At 49.0% G+C, this 15,350-nt stretch overlaps 1 protein-coding gene across 4 annotated transcripts in view; it reads right to left on the reverse strand.

Moving 5' to 3' along the window:
- Positions 1-15,350, reverse strand: part of LOC110510598 (protein FAM135A) — a 52,811-nt gene that overhangs the window by 12,826 nt on the left and 24,635 nt on the right. Inside the window, exons 5-12 of one of the 4 annotated variants that reach the window (XM_090243304.1) lie at positions 14,793-14,863; positions 14,132-14,305; positions 13,773-13,899; positions 10,496-10,649; positions 7,334-7,411; positions 5,637-5,686; positions 5,167-5,322; positions 412-485 (exon numbers count right to left, since the gene is read on the reverse strand). In XM_090243304.1, the coding sequence (XP_090099430.1) occupies positions 412-485; positions 5,167-5,322; positions 5,637-5,686; positions 7,334-7,411; positions 10,496-10,649; positions 13,773-13,899; positions 14,132-14,305; positions 14,793-14,863 (884 nt within the window). Of the gene's footprint in view, positions 1-411; positions 486-5,166; positions 5,326-5,636; positions 5,687-7,333; positions 7,412-10,495; positions 10,650-13,772; positions 13,900-14,131; positions 14,306-14,792; positions 14,864-15,350 lie in introns of all 4 variants that reach the window. The other 3 variants (XM_090243300.1, XM_090243308.1, XM_090243307.1) reach the window with 3 other exon arrangements.

A 15,350-nucleotide genomic window follows, 5' to 3' on the forward strand; every position in this document is an offset into this window, starting at 1 on the left:
GGGGAGAGAAGACGTGAGGAGGGGAGAGAAGACGTGAGGAGGGGAGAGAAGACGTGAGGAGGGGAGAGAAGACGTGAGGAGGGGAGAGAAGACGTGAGGAGGGGAGAGAAGACGTGAGGAGGGGAGAGAAGACGTGAGGAGGGGAGAGAAGACGTGAGGAGGGGAGAGAAGACGTGAGGAGGGGAGAGAAGACGTGAGGAGGGGAGAGAAGACGTGAGGAGGGGAGAGAAGACGTGAGGAGGGGAGGGAAAACGTGAGGAGGGGAGAGAAGACGTGAGGAGGGGAGAGAAGACGTGAGGAGGGAAAAATAAAACGGTACAAATCTTCATTTTCTGTTATTGTGAATTGGTGGTTTATGAATAATAAAAACAGAGACAGGACACACACACACACGTTAGTAATTTGTCTTACTGTAATTCCTGATAGGCCAGTGCCGTTTGTCTCGGGTGTTCCAGACAAAAGAAGGCCTCTGCAAATCTCCGCACCTGAAATATGGAGAGCAAGAGACCAGAATGAGAACACATGAACAGAGTGAGGTGCTCCACGGTCAGCAGGGTTAGTGAGGTGCTCCACGGTCAGCAGGGTTAGTGAGGTGCTCCACGGTCAGCAGGGTTAGTGAGGTGCACCACGGTCAGCAGGGTTAGTGAGGTGCTCCACGGTCAGCTGGGTTAGTGAGATGCTCCATGGTCAGCAGGGTTAGTGAGGTGCTCCACGGTCAGCAGGGTTAGTGAGGTGCTCCACGGTCAGCAGGGTTAGTGAGGTGCTCCACGGTCAGCAGGGTTAGTGAGGTGCTCCACAGTCAGCAGGGTTAGTGAGGTGCTCCATGGTCAGCAGGGTTAGTGAGGTGCATTACGGTCAGCAGGGTTAGTGAGGTGATCCACGGTTAGTGAGGTGCTCCATGGTCAGCAGGGTTAGTGAGGTGATCCACGGTTAGTGAGGTGCTCCATGGTCAGCAGGGTTAGTGAGGTGCTCCACGGTCAGCAGGGTTAGTGAGGTGCACCATGGTCAGCAGGGTTAGTGAGGTGCTCCACGGTCAGCTGGGTTAGTGAGATGCTCCATGGTCAGCAGGGTTAGTGAGGTGCTCCATGGTCAGCTGGGTTAGTGAGGTGCTCCACGGTTAGTGAGGTGCTCTACGGTCAGCAGGGTTAGTGAGGTGCTCCACAGTCAGCAGGGTTAGTGAGGTGCTCCACAGTCAGCAGGGTTAGTGAGGTGCTCCATGGTCAGCAGGGTTAGTGAGGTGCTCCATGGTCAGCAGGGTTAGTGAGGTGCTCCACGGTCAGCAGGGTTAGTGAGGTGCACCATGGTCAGCAGGGTTAGTGAGGTGCTCCACGGTCAGCAGGGTTAGTGAGGTGCTCCACAGTCAGCAGGGTTAGTGAGGTGCTCCATGGTCAGCAGGGTTAGTGAGGTGCTCCACAGTCAGCAGGGTTAGTGAGGTGCTCCACAGTCAGCAGGGTTAGTGAGGTGCACCATGGTCAGCAGGGTTAGTGAGGTGCTCCACGGTCAGCTGGGTTAGTGAGATGCTCCATGGTCAGCAGGGTTAGTGAGGTGCTCCACAGTCAGCAGGGTTAGTGAGGTGATCCACGGTTAGTGAGATGCTCCATGGTCAGCAGGGTTAGTGAGGTGCTCCACAGTCAGCAGGGTTAGTGAGGTGCTCCACGGTCAGCAGGGTTAGTGAGGTGCTCCACAGTCAGCAGGGTTAGTGAGGTGCTCCACAGTCAGCAGGGTTAGTGAGGTGCACCATGGTCAGCAGGGTTAGTGAGGTGCTCCACGGTCAGCAGGGTTAGTGAGGTGCTCCACGGTCAGCAGGGTTAGTGAGGTGCTCCACAGTCAGCAGGGTTAGTGAGGTGCTCCACGGTCAGCAGGGTTAGTGAGGTGCTCCACAGTCAGCAGGGTTAGTGAGGTGCTCCACAGTCAGCAGGGTTAGTGAGGTGCACCATGGTCAGCAGGGTTAGTGAGATGCTCCATGGTCAGCAGGGTTAGTGAGGTGCTCCACAGTCAGCAGGGTTAGTGAGGTGATCCACGGTTAGTGAGGTGCTCCATGGTCAGCAGGGTTAGTGAGGTGCATTACGGTCAGCAGGGTTAGTGAGGTGATCCACGGTCAGCAGGGTTAGTGAGGTGCTCCACGGTCAGCAGGGTTAGTGAGGTGCTCCATGGTCAGCAGGGTTAGTGAGGTGCATTACGGTCAGCAGGGTTAGTGAGGTGATCCACGGTTAGTGAGGTGCTCCATGATCAGCAGGGTTAGTGAGGTGCTCAACGGTCAGCAGGGTTAGTGAGGTGCACCATGGTCAGCAGGGTTAGTGAGGTGCTCCACGGTCAGCTGGGTTAGTGAGATGCTCCATGGTCAGCAGGGTTAGTGAGGTGCTCCATGGTCAGCTGGGTTAGTGAGGTGATCCACGGTTAGTGAGGTGCTCTACGGTCAGCAGGGTTAGTGAGGTGCTCCACAGTCAGCAGGGTTAGTGAGGTGCTCCACAGTCAGCAGGGTTAGTGAGGTGCTCCACGGTCAGCAGGGTTAGTGAGGTGCTCCACGGTTAGTGAGGTGCTCCATGGTCAGCAGGGTTAGTGAGGTGCTCCACAGTCAGCAGGGTTAGTGAGGTGCTCCATGGTCAGCAGGGTTAGTGAGGTGCTCCATGGTCAGCAGGGTTAGTGAGGTGCTCCACGGTCAGCAGGGTTAGTGAGGTGCACCATGGTCAGCAGGGTTAGTGAGGTGCTCCACGGTCAGCAGGGTTAGTGAGGTGCTCCACAGTCAGCAGGGTTAGTGAGGTGCTCCATGGTCAGCAGGGTTAGTGAGGTGCTCCACAGTCAGCAGGGTTAGTGAGGTGCTCCACAGTCAGCAGGGTTAGTGAGGTGCTCCACGGTCAGCAGGGTTAGTGAGGTGCTCCACAGTCAGCAGGGTTAGTGAGGTGCTCCATGGTCAGCAGGGTTAGTGAGGTGCTCCACAGTCAGCAGGGTTAGTGAGGTGCTCCACAGTCAGCAGGGTTAGTGAGGTGCTCCACGGTCAGCAGGGTTAGTGAGGTGCTCCACAGTCAGCAGGGTTAGTGAGGTGCATTACGATCAGCAGGGTTAGTGAGGTGCTCCACAGTCAGCAGGGTTAGTGAGGTGCTCCACAGTCAGCAGGGTTAGTGAGGTGCTCCACAGTCAGCAGGGTTAGTGAGGTGCTCCACAGTCAGCAGGGTTAGTGAGGTGCATTACGATCAGCAGGGTTAGTGAGGTGCATTACGGTCAGCAGGGTTAGTGAGGTGCTCCACGGTCAGCAGGGTTAGTGAGGTGCTCCACAGTCAGCAGGGTTAGTGAGGTGCATTACGATCAGCAGGGTTAGTGAGGTGCATTACGGTCAGCAGGGTTAGTGAGGTGCTCCACGGTCAGCAGGGTTAGTGAGGTGCTCCACGGTCAGCAGGGTTAGTGAGGTGCACCACGGTCAGCAGGGTTAGTGAGGTGCATTACGGTCAGCAGGGTTAGTGAGGTGCTCCACGGTCAGCAGGGTTAGTGAGGTGCTCCACGGTCAGCAGGGTTAGTGAGGTGCACCACGGTCAGCAGGGTTAGTGAGGTGCTCCACGGTTAGTGAGGTGCATTACGGTCAGCAGGGTTAGTGAGGTGCTCCATGGTCAGCAGGGTTAGTGAGGTGCACCATGGTCAGCAGGGTTAGTGAGGTGTTCCACGGTCAGCAGGGTTAGTGAGGTGCTCCACAGTCAGCAGGGTTAGTGAGGTGCATTACGGTCAGCAGGGTTAGTGAGGTGCATTACGGTCAGCAGGGTTAGTGAGGTGCATTACGGTCAGCAGGGTTGGTGAGGTGCATTACGGTCAGCAGGGTTAGTGAGGTGCATTACGGTCAGCAGGGTAGTGAGGTGCTCCATGGTCAGCAGGGTTAGTGAGGTGCTCCATGGTCAGCAGGGTTAGTGAGGTGCTCCACGGTCAGCAGGGTTAGTGAGGTGCTCTACGGTCAGCAGGGTTAGTGAGGTGCTCCACGGTCAGCAGGGTTAGTGAGGTGCTCTACGGTCAGCAGGGTTAGTGAGGTGCTCCACGGTCAGCAGGGTTAGTGAGGTGCTCCACGGTCAGCAGGGTTAGTGAGGTGCTCCACGGTCAGCAGGGTTAGTGAGGTGCTCCACGGTCAGCAGGGTTAGTGAGGTGCTCCACGGTCAGCAGGATTAGTGAGGTGCTCCACGGTCAGCAGGGTTAGTGAGGTGCTCCACGGTCAGCAGGGTTAGTGAGGTGCACCATGGTCAGCAGGGTTAGTGAGGCGCACCATGGTCAGCAGGGTTAGTGAGGTGCACCATGGTCAGCAGGGTTAGTGAGGTGCACCATGGTCAGCAGGGTTAGTGAGGTGCTCCACGGTCAGCAGGGTTAGTGAGGTGCTCCACGGTCAGCAGGGTTAGTGAGGTGCTCCACGGTCAGCAGGGTTAGTGAGGTGCATTACGGTCAGCAGGGTTAGTGAGGTGCTCCACGGTTAGTGAGGTGCTCCATGGTCAGCAGGGTTAGTGAGGTGCTCCACGGTCAGCAGGGTTAGTGAGGTGCTCCACGGTCAGCAGGGTTAGTGAGATGCTCCATGGTCAGCAGGGTTAGTGAGGTGCTCCAGAGTCAGCAGGGTTAGTGAGGTGCATTACGGTCAGCAGGGTTAGTGAGGTGCTCCATGGTCAGCAGGGTTAGTGAGGTGCTCCACGGTCAGCAGGGTTAGTGAGGTGCTCCATGGTCAGCAGGGTTAGTGAGGTGCTCCACGGTCAGCAGGGTTAGTGAGATGCTCCATGGTCAGCAGGGTTAGTGAGGTGCTCCACGGTCAGCAGGGTTAGTGAGGTGCTCCACGGTTAGTGAGGTGCTCCATGGTCAGCAGGGTTAGTGAGGTGCTCCATGGTCAGCAGGGTTAGTGAGGTGCTCCACGGTCAGCAGGGTTAGTGAGATGCTCCATGGTCAGCAGGGTTAGTGAGGTGCTCCACGGTCAGCAGGGTTAGTGAGGTGCTCCACGGTCAGCAGGGTTAGTGAGATGATCCACGGTCAGCAGGGTTAGTGAGGTGCTCCATGGTCAGCAGGGTTAGTGAGGTGCTCCACGGTCAGCAGGGTTAGTGAGGTGCTCCACGGTCAGCTGGGTTAGTGAGGTGCTCCACGGTCAGCAGGGTTAGTGAGGTGCTCCACGGTCAGCAGGGTTAGTGAGGTGCTAGGTGCTGCTAATCTACTCACTCTGAGTGTGTGATGTTCCACAGCCAGCAGGGCAGCAACATTCTCCTGCAGTGAGACCACCTCCAGGAACTGACCCCACAGGGCCATGAGGAGGGAACACAGCTGGGCCAGGTTCATATTGACCAGCTCTGCCAGCTCGTCCGGGCTCTCCGCTCTCTGCTGTTGGAGAGAGGGGGACATGGATTAGCCCAGTATAGACACCAGGGGGCGCCACAAAGACAAGCTAAAACACAAACATAGGCCCTGTTCCAATTCTTCCATGTTTCCTTGAGGTCAGCACATCTCTATTTGATTTCAAATCCAATCACACTCAATGAAGAACTTTGTCCAGGAGTTTAAGTCCAGGACTTTAATCTGGGTCAGGGAGACCTGCCATAGTGCTGGAAGTGATTAGTCCACTAAGTAGACCTATCGACTTGACTATGAAAAGGGCTCAGACAGTGAGCTGATGGCAGAAACTAATATCGTACCTTGACTTGATCACAGAGCTCAGTGAGACGGTTCTCAACGTCTAGTTCCTCTGGAGAACAAAACAAAGAGCATTAAAAGAGGTCCTTTTTTGTTGTCAATTCCACAATCATATACAGATCTGTCAAGTCTGACAGACAGGCTGGAAAATCAACGGTATCATTAGACATAAGAGCCAATCAGATGGATGAAGAGAAGACAAGAAGAGAGCCAGAGAGAGAGCGAGAGAGAGAGAGAGAGAGAGAGAGAGAGAGAGAGACCTGGCCCCCAGAGATATGACTGTGGCAGAAAAGGACTAGAAGATAGAAGAGAGCCAGAGAGAGAGAGAGCCAGAGAGCCAGAGAGAGAGAGAGAGCCAGAGAGAGAGAGACCTGGCCCCCAGAGATATGACTGTGACAGAAAAGGACTAGAAGAAGGAGAGAGAGAGAGAGACCTGGCCCCCAGAGATATGACTGTGACAGAAATGGACTAGAAGAAGAGAGCCAGAGAGAGAGACCTGGCCCCCAGAGATATGACTGTGACAGAAAAGGACTAGAAGAAGGAGAGAGAGAGAGAGAGACCTGGCCCTCAGAGATATGACTGTGACAGAAAAAGACAAGAAGAAGAGAGCCAGAGAGAGAGAGACCTGGCCCCCAGAGATATGACTGTGACAGAAAAGGACTAGAAGAAGAGAGCCAGAGAGAGAGAGACCTGGCCCCCAGAGATATGACTGTGACAGAAAAGGACTAGAAGAAGGAGAGAGAGAGAGACCTGGCCCCCAGAGATATGACTGTGACAGAAAAGGACTAGAAGAAGAGAGCCAGAGAGAGAGAGACCTGGCCCTCAGAGATATGACTGTGACAGAAAAAGACAAGAAGAAGAGAGCCAGAGAGAGAGAGACCTGGCACCCAGAGATATGACTGTGACAGAAAAGGACTAGAAGAAGAGAGCCAGAGAGAGAGAGACCTGGCCCCCAGAGATATGACTGTGACAGAAAAGGACTAGAAGAAGAGAGCCAGAGAGACCTGGCCCCCAGAGATATGACTGTGACAGAAAAGGACTAGAAGAAGAGAGCCAGAGAGAGAGAGACCTGGCCCCCAGAGATATGACTGTGACAGAAAAGGACTAGAAGAAGAGAGCCAGAGAGAGAGAGACCTGGCCCCCAGAGATATGACTGTGACAGAAAAGGACAAGAAGAAGAGAGCCAGAGAGAGAGAGACCTGGCACCCAGAGATATGACTGTGACAGAAAAGGACTAGAAGAAGAGAGCCAGAGAGAGAGAGACCTGGCCCCCAGAGATATGACTGTGACAGAAAAGGACTAGAAGAAGAGAGCCAGAGAGAGAGAGACCTGGCCCCCAGAGATATGACTGTGACAGAAAAGGACTAGAAGAAGAGAGCCAGAGAGAGAGAGACCTGGCCCCCAGAGATATGACTGACAGAAGAAGACAAGAAGAAGAAGGCCCACCTGTGGGGAGAAGGAAGTGTGTGAATAAATGACAGACAGAGGACTATGACAGGCACTGACCTCTAGGAGTTATAGTGACTGAAAGACTGAGGCATTGAAGCACACAGAAAGATTACCAGGTGTGTGGGGAAAAAGGAACCAAAAGAGGAGAAAGCAAAGAAACCAAACGGGAAAAGAAAATATATGAAGAAGCAGGTTGAACTGAGTGTAGAGGGAAGGGACGGAGGGTAGGGTTCAGGTAGGGGGGACATACCTATAAAGACGTGCCTTTGGTCTGGAGGGAAGGGTCTTCTCAGTACTCTCTCATAAAGGACTTGCATGCTGGGCTTGGCTAGTAGGAGTGATTGGCACATATATAAGGGCATGTTTAACCTTGCTGTTGTTGTTACTATGCCCTCTAAGGTTAGAATGGATTAATAAGTACTTGATCATGTTCAGGATGAAACATTTGTTGTGACTGTGACTAACAGTCTGTGAAGCACCAGACCACAGCTAGTTGTAGGGAGGAGAGTTGATGTTGTGACTAACAGTCTGTGAAGCACCAGACCACAGCTAGTTGTAGGGAGGAGAGTTGATGTTGTGACTGTGACTAACAGTCTGTGAAGCACCAGACCACAGCTAGTTGTAGGGAGGAGAGTTGATGTTGTGACTGTGACTAACAGTCTGTGAAGCACCAGACCACAGCTAGTTGTAGGGAGGAGAGTTGATGTTGTGACTGTGACTAACAGTCTGTGAACCACCAGACCACAGCTAGTTGTAGGGAGGAGAGTTGATGTTGTGACTAACAGTCTGTGAAGCACCAGACCACAGCTAGTTGTAGGGAGGAGAGTTGATGTTGTGACTGTGACTAACAGTCTGTGAACCACCAGACCACAGCTAGTTGTAGGGAGGAGAGTTGATGTTGTGACTAACAGTCGGTGAAGCACCAGACCACAGCTAGTTGTAGGGAGGAGAGTTGATGTTGTGACTGTGACTAACAGTCTGTGAAGCACCAGACCACAGCTAGTTATAGGGAGGAGAGTTAATGTTGTGACTGTGACTAACAGTCTGTGAAGCACCAGACCACAGCTAGTTGTAGGGAGGAGAGTTAATGTTGTGACTGTGACTAACAGTCTGTGAAGCACCAGACCACAGCTAGTTGTAGGGAGGAGAGTTGATGTTGTGACTAACAGTCTGTGAAGCACCAGACCACAGCTAGTTGTAGGGAGGAGAGTTGATGTTGTGACTGTGACTAACAGTCTGTGAAGCACCAGACCACAGCTAGTTGAAGGGAGGAGAGTTGATGTTGTGACTGTGACTAACAGTCTGTGAAGCACCAGACCACAGCTAGTTGTAGGGAGGAGAGTTAATGTTGTGACTGTGACTAACAGTCTGTGAAGCACCAGACCACAGCTAGTTGTAGGGAGGAGAGTTGATGTTGTGACTAACAGTCTGTGAAGCACCAGACCACAGCTAGTTGTAGGGAGGAGAGTTGATGTTGTGACTAACAGTCGGTGAAGCACCAGACCACAGCTAGTTGTAGGGAGGAGAGTTGATGTTGTGACTGTGACTAACAGTCTGTGAACCACCAGACCACAGCTAGTTGTAGGGAGGAGAGTTGATGTTGTGACTAACAGTCTGTGAAGCACCAGACCACAGCTAGTTGTAGGGAGGAGAGTTAATGTTGTGACTGTGACTAACAGTCTGTGAAGCACCAGACCACAGCTAGTTGTAGGGAGGAGAGTTGATGTTGTGACTAACAGTCTGTGAAGCACCAGACCACAGCTAGTTGTAGGGAGGAGAGTTGATGTTGTGACTGTGACTAACAGTCTGTGAAGCACCAGACCACAGCTAGTTGTAGGGAGGAGAGTTGATGTTGTGACTAACAGTCTGTGAAGCACCAGACCACAGCTAGTTGTAGGGAGGAGAGTTGATGTTGTGACTGTGACTAACAGTCTGTGAAGCACCAGACCACAGCTAGTTGAAGGGAGGAGAGTTGATGTTGTGACTGTGACTAACAGTCTGTGAAGCACCAGACCACAGCTAGTTGTAGGGAGGAGAGTTAATGTTGTGACTGTGACTAACAGTCTGTGAAGCACCAGACCACAGCTAGTTGTAGGGAGGAGAGTTGATGTTGTGACTAACAGTCTGTGAAGCACCAGACCACAGCTAGTTGTAGGGAGGAGAGTTGATGTTGTGACTAACAGTCGGTGAAGCACCAGACCACAGCTAGTTGTAGGGAGGAGAGTTGATGTTGTGACTGTGACTAACAGTCTGTGAACCACCAGACCACAGCTAGTTGTAGGGAGGAGAGTTGATGTTGTGACTAACAGTCTGTGAAGCACCAGACCACAGCTAGTTGTAGGGAGGAGAGTTAATGTTGTGACTGTGACTAACAGTCTGTGAAGCACCAGACCACAGCTAGTTGTAGGGAGGAGAGTTGATGTTGTGACTAACAGTCTGTGAAGCACCAGACCACAGCTAGTTGTAGGGAGGAGAGTTGATGTTGTGACTGTGACTAACAGTCTGTGAAGCACCAGACCACAGCTAGTTGTAGGGAGGAGAGTTGATGTTGTGACTGTGACTAACAGTCTGTGAACCACCAGACCACAGCTAGTTGTAGGGAGGAGAGTTCATGTTGTGACTAACAGTCGGTGAAGCACCAGACCACAGCTAGTTGTAGGGAGGAGAGTTGATGTTGTGACTGTGACTAACAGTCTGTGAAGCACCAGACCACAGCTAGTTATAGGGAGGAGAGTTAATGTTGTGACTGTGACTAACAGTCTGTGAAGCACCAGACCACAGCTAGTTGTAGGGAGGAGAGTTGATGTTGTGACTCCAAGGGTGAGCAAGTCAACTACTACCATCAACTTCCTTCTAGAACGGCTGAAAGGAATTATTTTTGTAGGAGGCAGGGAGCAAATGATGACATGCAAATACTATGATAAACAACACAGCCAGTTGATGAAGACAAATGTACAATACATCATACTCATTCTAGATACAGACATTGGAAAAAGCAAGAGAGAGAAGAGCACAACATTAAACAAGAGCGTTCTAACAGTAAAGTCTGGCAGCAGGCTAGAGGTGTGTGTTTCTGGATCATGTTGAGGTGTAATACACAGTTGAATGTCCTGTAATTCTCTCACTGGGTATCAGGGCTCTCTAAATCTAATTCTTCAACTCAAACCCTGCAGTCAAATCAAGCTGCAGGTCCAGTGTTGTAATGTCAATGCCAAAACTGAGGTAATAAATGGACTATGGGGGAATGACCCAGTCTGTCAGCGCCACAGATCCATTACATCTGTGGAGCATCAACATCCTGGAGATTCTTTCCATTTCAGTTGACACTGTTTTTCTCCATGCAGCCACCTGGCAATGTGATCGGTGTGTGACTGACTGTTTCTAGTGTTACCATGGTGTAGTGTAGGTCTACCTAGCTCCATGCGGTGTGAGGAGGGCAGGTCCTTGCTGACGGAGGTGAAGTAACCAAACAGGCCCTGGTAGGCCAGCAGTAGGCTGGCACAGAGACTGTGGTGAAGACTGAATGCATGCTGCAGACATTGGTCTGACACCAGGAATGTTCTGCCCTGAAGGGAGGGAGACACACAGGGTGTTAATAACAGGTCATAAATAACAGGTCATAACAGGCTATAACAAGTCACAGATGCTGTGACACACACACAGTCAAGACAAGGTCACAGAGAAGAGAATGGATTCCTCATTGCACTGCTTTCTGGTTTACTAAGTAATGGCTGCTTCCTAAACTTCAAATCCATTGTTCCCCTTTTATTCTATTGATACTATTATGCTGCTTTGCCTATGCCAAGATCTTTCTAAATGGGCCAAGATCTTTCTAAATGGGCCAAGATCTTTCTAAATGGGCCAAGATCTTTCTAAATGGGCCAAGATCTTTCTAAATGGGCCACGATCTTTCTAAATGGGCCACGATCTTTCTAAATGGGCCAAGATCTTTCTAGCGGGCCAAGATCTTTCTAATGGGCCAAGATATTTCTAATGGGCCAAGATATTTCTTATCTGATCACATTTTCCGTCTGTTATGGGAAGAATTAGCTGGCTTCCCCAAATACATCAGTCATAGACCAGCATCTCATCAGACCTGTCATCTGGCAAAATGTAACATATAAAATATGCAGCTCGAACATGATATGAATCATATAACCCTTATCCCTTCCATTTACTGCCTGCAATTAATATGAATCACATAACCCTTATCCCTTCCATTTACTGCCTGCAAATAATATGATGTGAAATAACCTGTATGGTACCACTGACTGGATAGCCATTACTAAGGAGGATGGCTGTTATGAAACTAGGAGAAGAGGTCGATGGATTTCACTGCTTTCTGAGCTCTCTCTGTGTGTCTGTGTGTGTGTTCTGAGCTGCCCCATTAGGTCTTGCTGCATGTATCTTAGAGTGACAAGGGGACTGAGCATTGTCTCTAGCATTCCACTTCAGTGAACATGTTGCATTCAGGCATCAACCCTGTGTGTGTGTGTGTGTGTGTGTGGGGGGGGGGGGGGGGGTAGGGGGGTAGCTATTAGCTCCCCTTCTCCATGTCGGTGTTATTACAAACCAGTTACTCTTAGACCTCCAGCTAAATCCAACATCTCTCCCTAATGGTTTCTAGTAGAGCTTCTTCTTCCCCATCTCATCGGTCAATAACCTCTCCTACCACAACTTGTTTTCCTTCTGCCCTGTACCTTACAGTATTTATGAAGTACAGCTTGTCCCTGGCAGCAGAACACTCATTCTTATAGAAGTCATTACTAGCAGCAGAACACTCATTCTTATAGAAGTCATTACTAGCAGCTTGTCCCTGGCAGCAGAACACTCATTCTTATAGAAGTCATTACTAGCAGCTTGTCCCTGTCAGCAGAACACTCATTCTTATAGAAGTCATTACTAGCAGCTTGTCCCTGTCAGCAGAACACTCATTCTTATAGAAGTCATTACTAGCAGATTGTCCCTGTCAGCAGAACACTCATTCTTATAGAAGTCATTACTAGCAGCAGAACACTCATTCTTATAGAAGTCATTACTAGCAGATTGTCCCTGTCAGCAGAACACTCATTCTTATAGAAGTCATTACTAGCAGATTGTCCCTGTCAGCAGAACACTCATTCTTATAGAAGTCATTACTAGCAGCAGAACACTCATTCTTATAGAAGTCATTACTAGCAGCTTGTCCCTGGCAGCAGAACACTCACTCTTATAGAAGTCATTACTAGCAGCTTGTCCCTGGCAGCAGAACACTCATTCTTATAGAAGTCATTACTAGCAGCAGAACACTCATTCTTATAGAAGTCATTACTAGCAGCTTGTCCCTGTCAGCGGAACACTCACTCTTATAGAAGTCATTACTAGCAGCTTGTCCCTGTCAGCGGAACACTCATTCTTATAGAAGTCATTACTAGCAGATTGTCCCTGTCAGCAGAACACTCACTCTTATAGAAGTCATTACTAGCAGCTTGTCCCTGTCAGCAGAACACTCATTCTTATAGAAGTCATTACTAGCAGATTGTCCCTGTCAGCAGAACACTCATTCTTATAGAAGTCATTACTAGCAGATTGTCCCTGTCAGCAGAACACTCATTCTTATAGAAGTCATTACTAGCAGCTTGTCCCTGGCAGCAGAACACTCACTCTTATAGAAGTCATTACTAGCAGATTGTCCCTGTCAGCGGAACACTCATTCTTCAGAATGCATCTTCTCCGGCCAATTCATTGTTTCATATTAACTGCGTGAATAGTTTGCCCTTCGATTGTTAAATTCTATCAATTCACCATGACACATAACACCAGTAGTACCTTTCATTCTCATCATATCTCATCTATCTATGTTTGTTTTGTTCCGGTCATTTCTGTTAATGGATTCAACATATTATTATTTGGCCTACAGTCAGGGAAGAAGAGGAGCTACTAGAAGCCATTAGTGAGAGATGACTGATTAATCTGGAGGTTGAGGACTAATTGGTTTGTAATTACCATTCTCCATGTCAGAGTGAACACGTTGTTTGCAGAGCTCACAACCTGTGCTACACTCGTGAGAGACACATTTTGGTTTATTTCATTCCATTTAAGAGTTTGGTCAATTTATTCATTGTATTATGTTTGGAGCGCTGCTGTTAATATTGTTTAAGGACATGCACCTGATTATCCATAGATGTAGACCTAGGCTACCTGGCCTATGTAGAAATGTGCCTATTTGGGGAAGTCTGATAGTATCTGTGATTGTCTTAACTCATCACCACTAATGAGCTGTGGATCTTCTCAAAGTGTTTATTTCTTTACCCCAAACAGCAGGTGAACAAAGTATATTTTTACATCCATTGAGAAAGACAATAGTTCCTCAATGTATTTGAAAATTCTTTCCATCTTTCTCCCATCGATAAAAGGGAAACATATCATGGTCTGATCCAGTGGAAACGTCATAACAGGAGCGGGAGGAGGAGGGTCGGGGAAAATGTATTTTTATTTTGGTTATGTTGATCTCTGGCTCCGTCTTGAGTCATCTGTGCGTCTTAATTATTCAATCACAGTGCCCTTAAAGCATCAGACAAGCTCAGTACATATAGTTGATTTTATAGGGTGTATCAATATATGGAAAAATACATGTTTTAGAACAGACAACTCAGACGAGAAACATTTTTTTTAGAGGAAGACAGCCCTGAGGCCTAATCTATACTTACATCAGCAGACAGCTGTTTGACATAGCTGGTTCCAAACACCACATTCTCCAGGGCCGGGATGACAGAGTCTTTACTCTGCTGGGGGGCGGTGCGATTCAGCCATGTACTCTTCACTAGCCGGGGGAAACTACAACAGACAACAGCCATTAAGGAATCAGGCCTTACTGGTCAACACCTTTCAGTTATACTGCACTGAAGACAAAGTCTAAACTGGAGGCTGGATAAATATAGTGTAGATTTACATCTTAGTCATTTAGCAGACGCTCTTATCCAGAGACGTATGCTTATTTATGAACGTGATGATATATCCTATACAGTGGGGGGGGGGGGGGGGGGGGGGGGGGGGGGGGGGGTGTTACCTGATGAGGGGTTGGTGCAGGGCAACCAGGGATGCGTGGACGGCCATAGAGACGACAGACAGGTGGAAGTAGTCGAACATGATATTGATGTGTTGGTGGATGCCTCGGTTCAGGCTAAAGTGCAAGCGGAGCGAACGACTGCTGATGTTCTGCAGGGAGCTGAGCTCCTCGGGCCTAGTGGGAAAGAACGTATCTGCTGGAGAAACTCAAATCATACAATAGAAAAATGTATTCATACAGATGCATAAAGAATATTAAAAAACTATGCGCAATGTTTCCATCTAAAGTATTGGGAAATATTCGACTTGAAATGCACTGCTGCACACTCCCTTGGTATAAACAGACCCCATCAGACGTGTCTAAAAAGTGCCGGCAGACGGGTTTATTAAGGACACCATAGCAGAGATCCAAAAACACAATCTTCATCTAAAAATAGCCAGATCTGGGTTAAAATACTACATGAAGAATTTAAAAAACTTTATCTGGGGTTGAATGAGCTTGTCTGGTGTTTTAGTTGCAAACCTGCCACCCCCATCCATCTGGCTGTCTGGGCAGGCTAAAGAAAACACTAGAAGTACAGTATCTAAGACTTCAAATGGTGTTTGAACACAGGTTTGGTAACAGCATAAGAAGCACAGTGTTCGGCCATGATGAAACGTACGAGAAGTCTCCATCTGTGAAGTATAACTCCAGAGACAGCTGGAAGTCCATGTCATTGAGGGATTCTTCTACCTGAAGAGGGATAGAAACAGACAGGGGAAACAATCATTTCAGAGGGGGAAAAGAAACGGAGTGAGTGATAGTGACAGTGAGCCTTTCTCCCATCGACAGAGGAACTGATTTCCACCATGACAACAACCCAAGAGCACCATTCACTAGCGTACTACTTAGTATGAAGCAATGTGCAGTACTGGGCATGCATTCTTAGTAGTACGTACTAGAGGTCGACCGATTATGATTTTTCAACGCCGATACCGATTATTGGAGGACCAAAGAAAGCCGATACCGATTAATCGGCCGATTTAAAAAATATATGTATTTGTAATAATGACAATTACAACAATATTGAATTAACACTTATTTTAACTTAATATAATACATCAATAAAATCAATTTAGCCTCAAGTAGATAATGAAACATGTTCAATTTGGTTTAAATAATGCAAAAACAAAGTGTTGGAGAAGAAAGTAAAAGTGCAATATGTGCCATGTAAGAAAGC

Source organism: Oncorhynchus mykiss, chromosome 1, assembly GCF_057628025.1.
Source record: "Oncorhynchus mykiss isolate SJ-2025 chromosome 1, ASM5762802v1, whole genome shotgun sequence".
NCBI classification, from domain to species: Eukaryota; Metazoa; Chordata; class Actinopteri; order Salmoniformes; family Salmonidae; genus Oncorhynchus; species Oncorhynchus mykiss.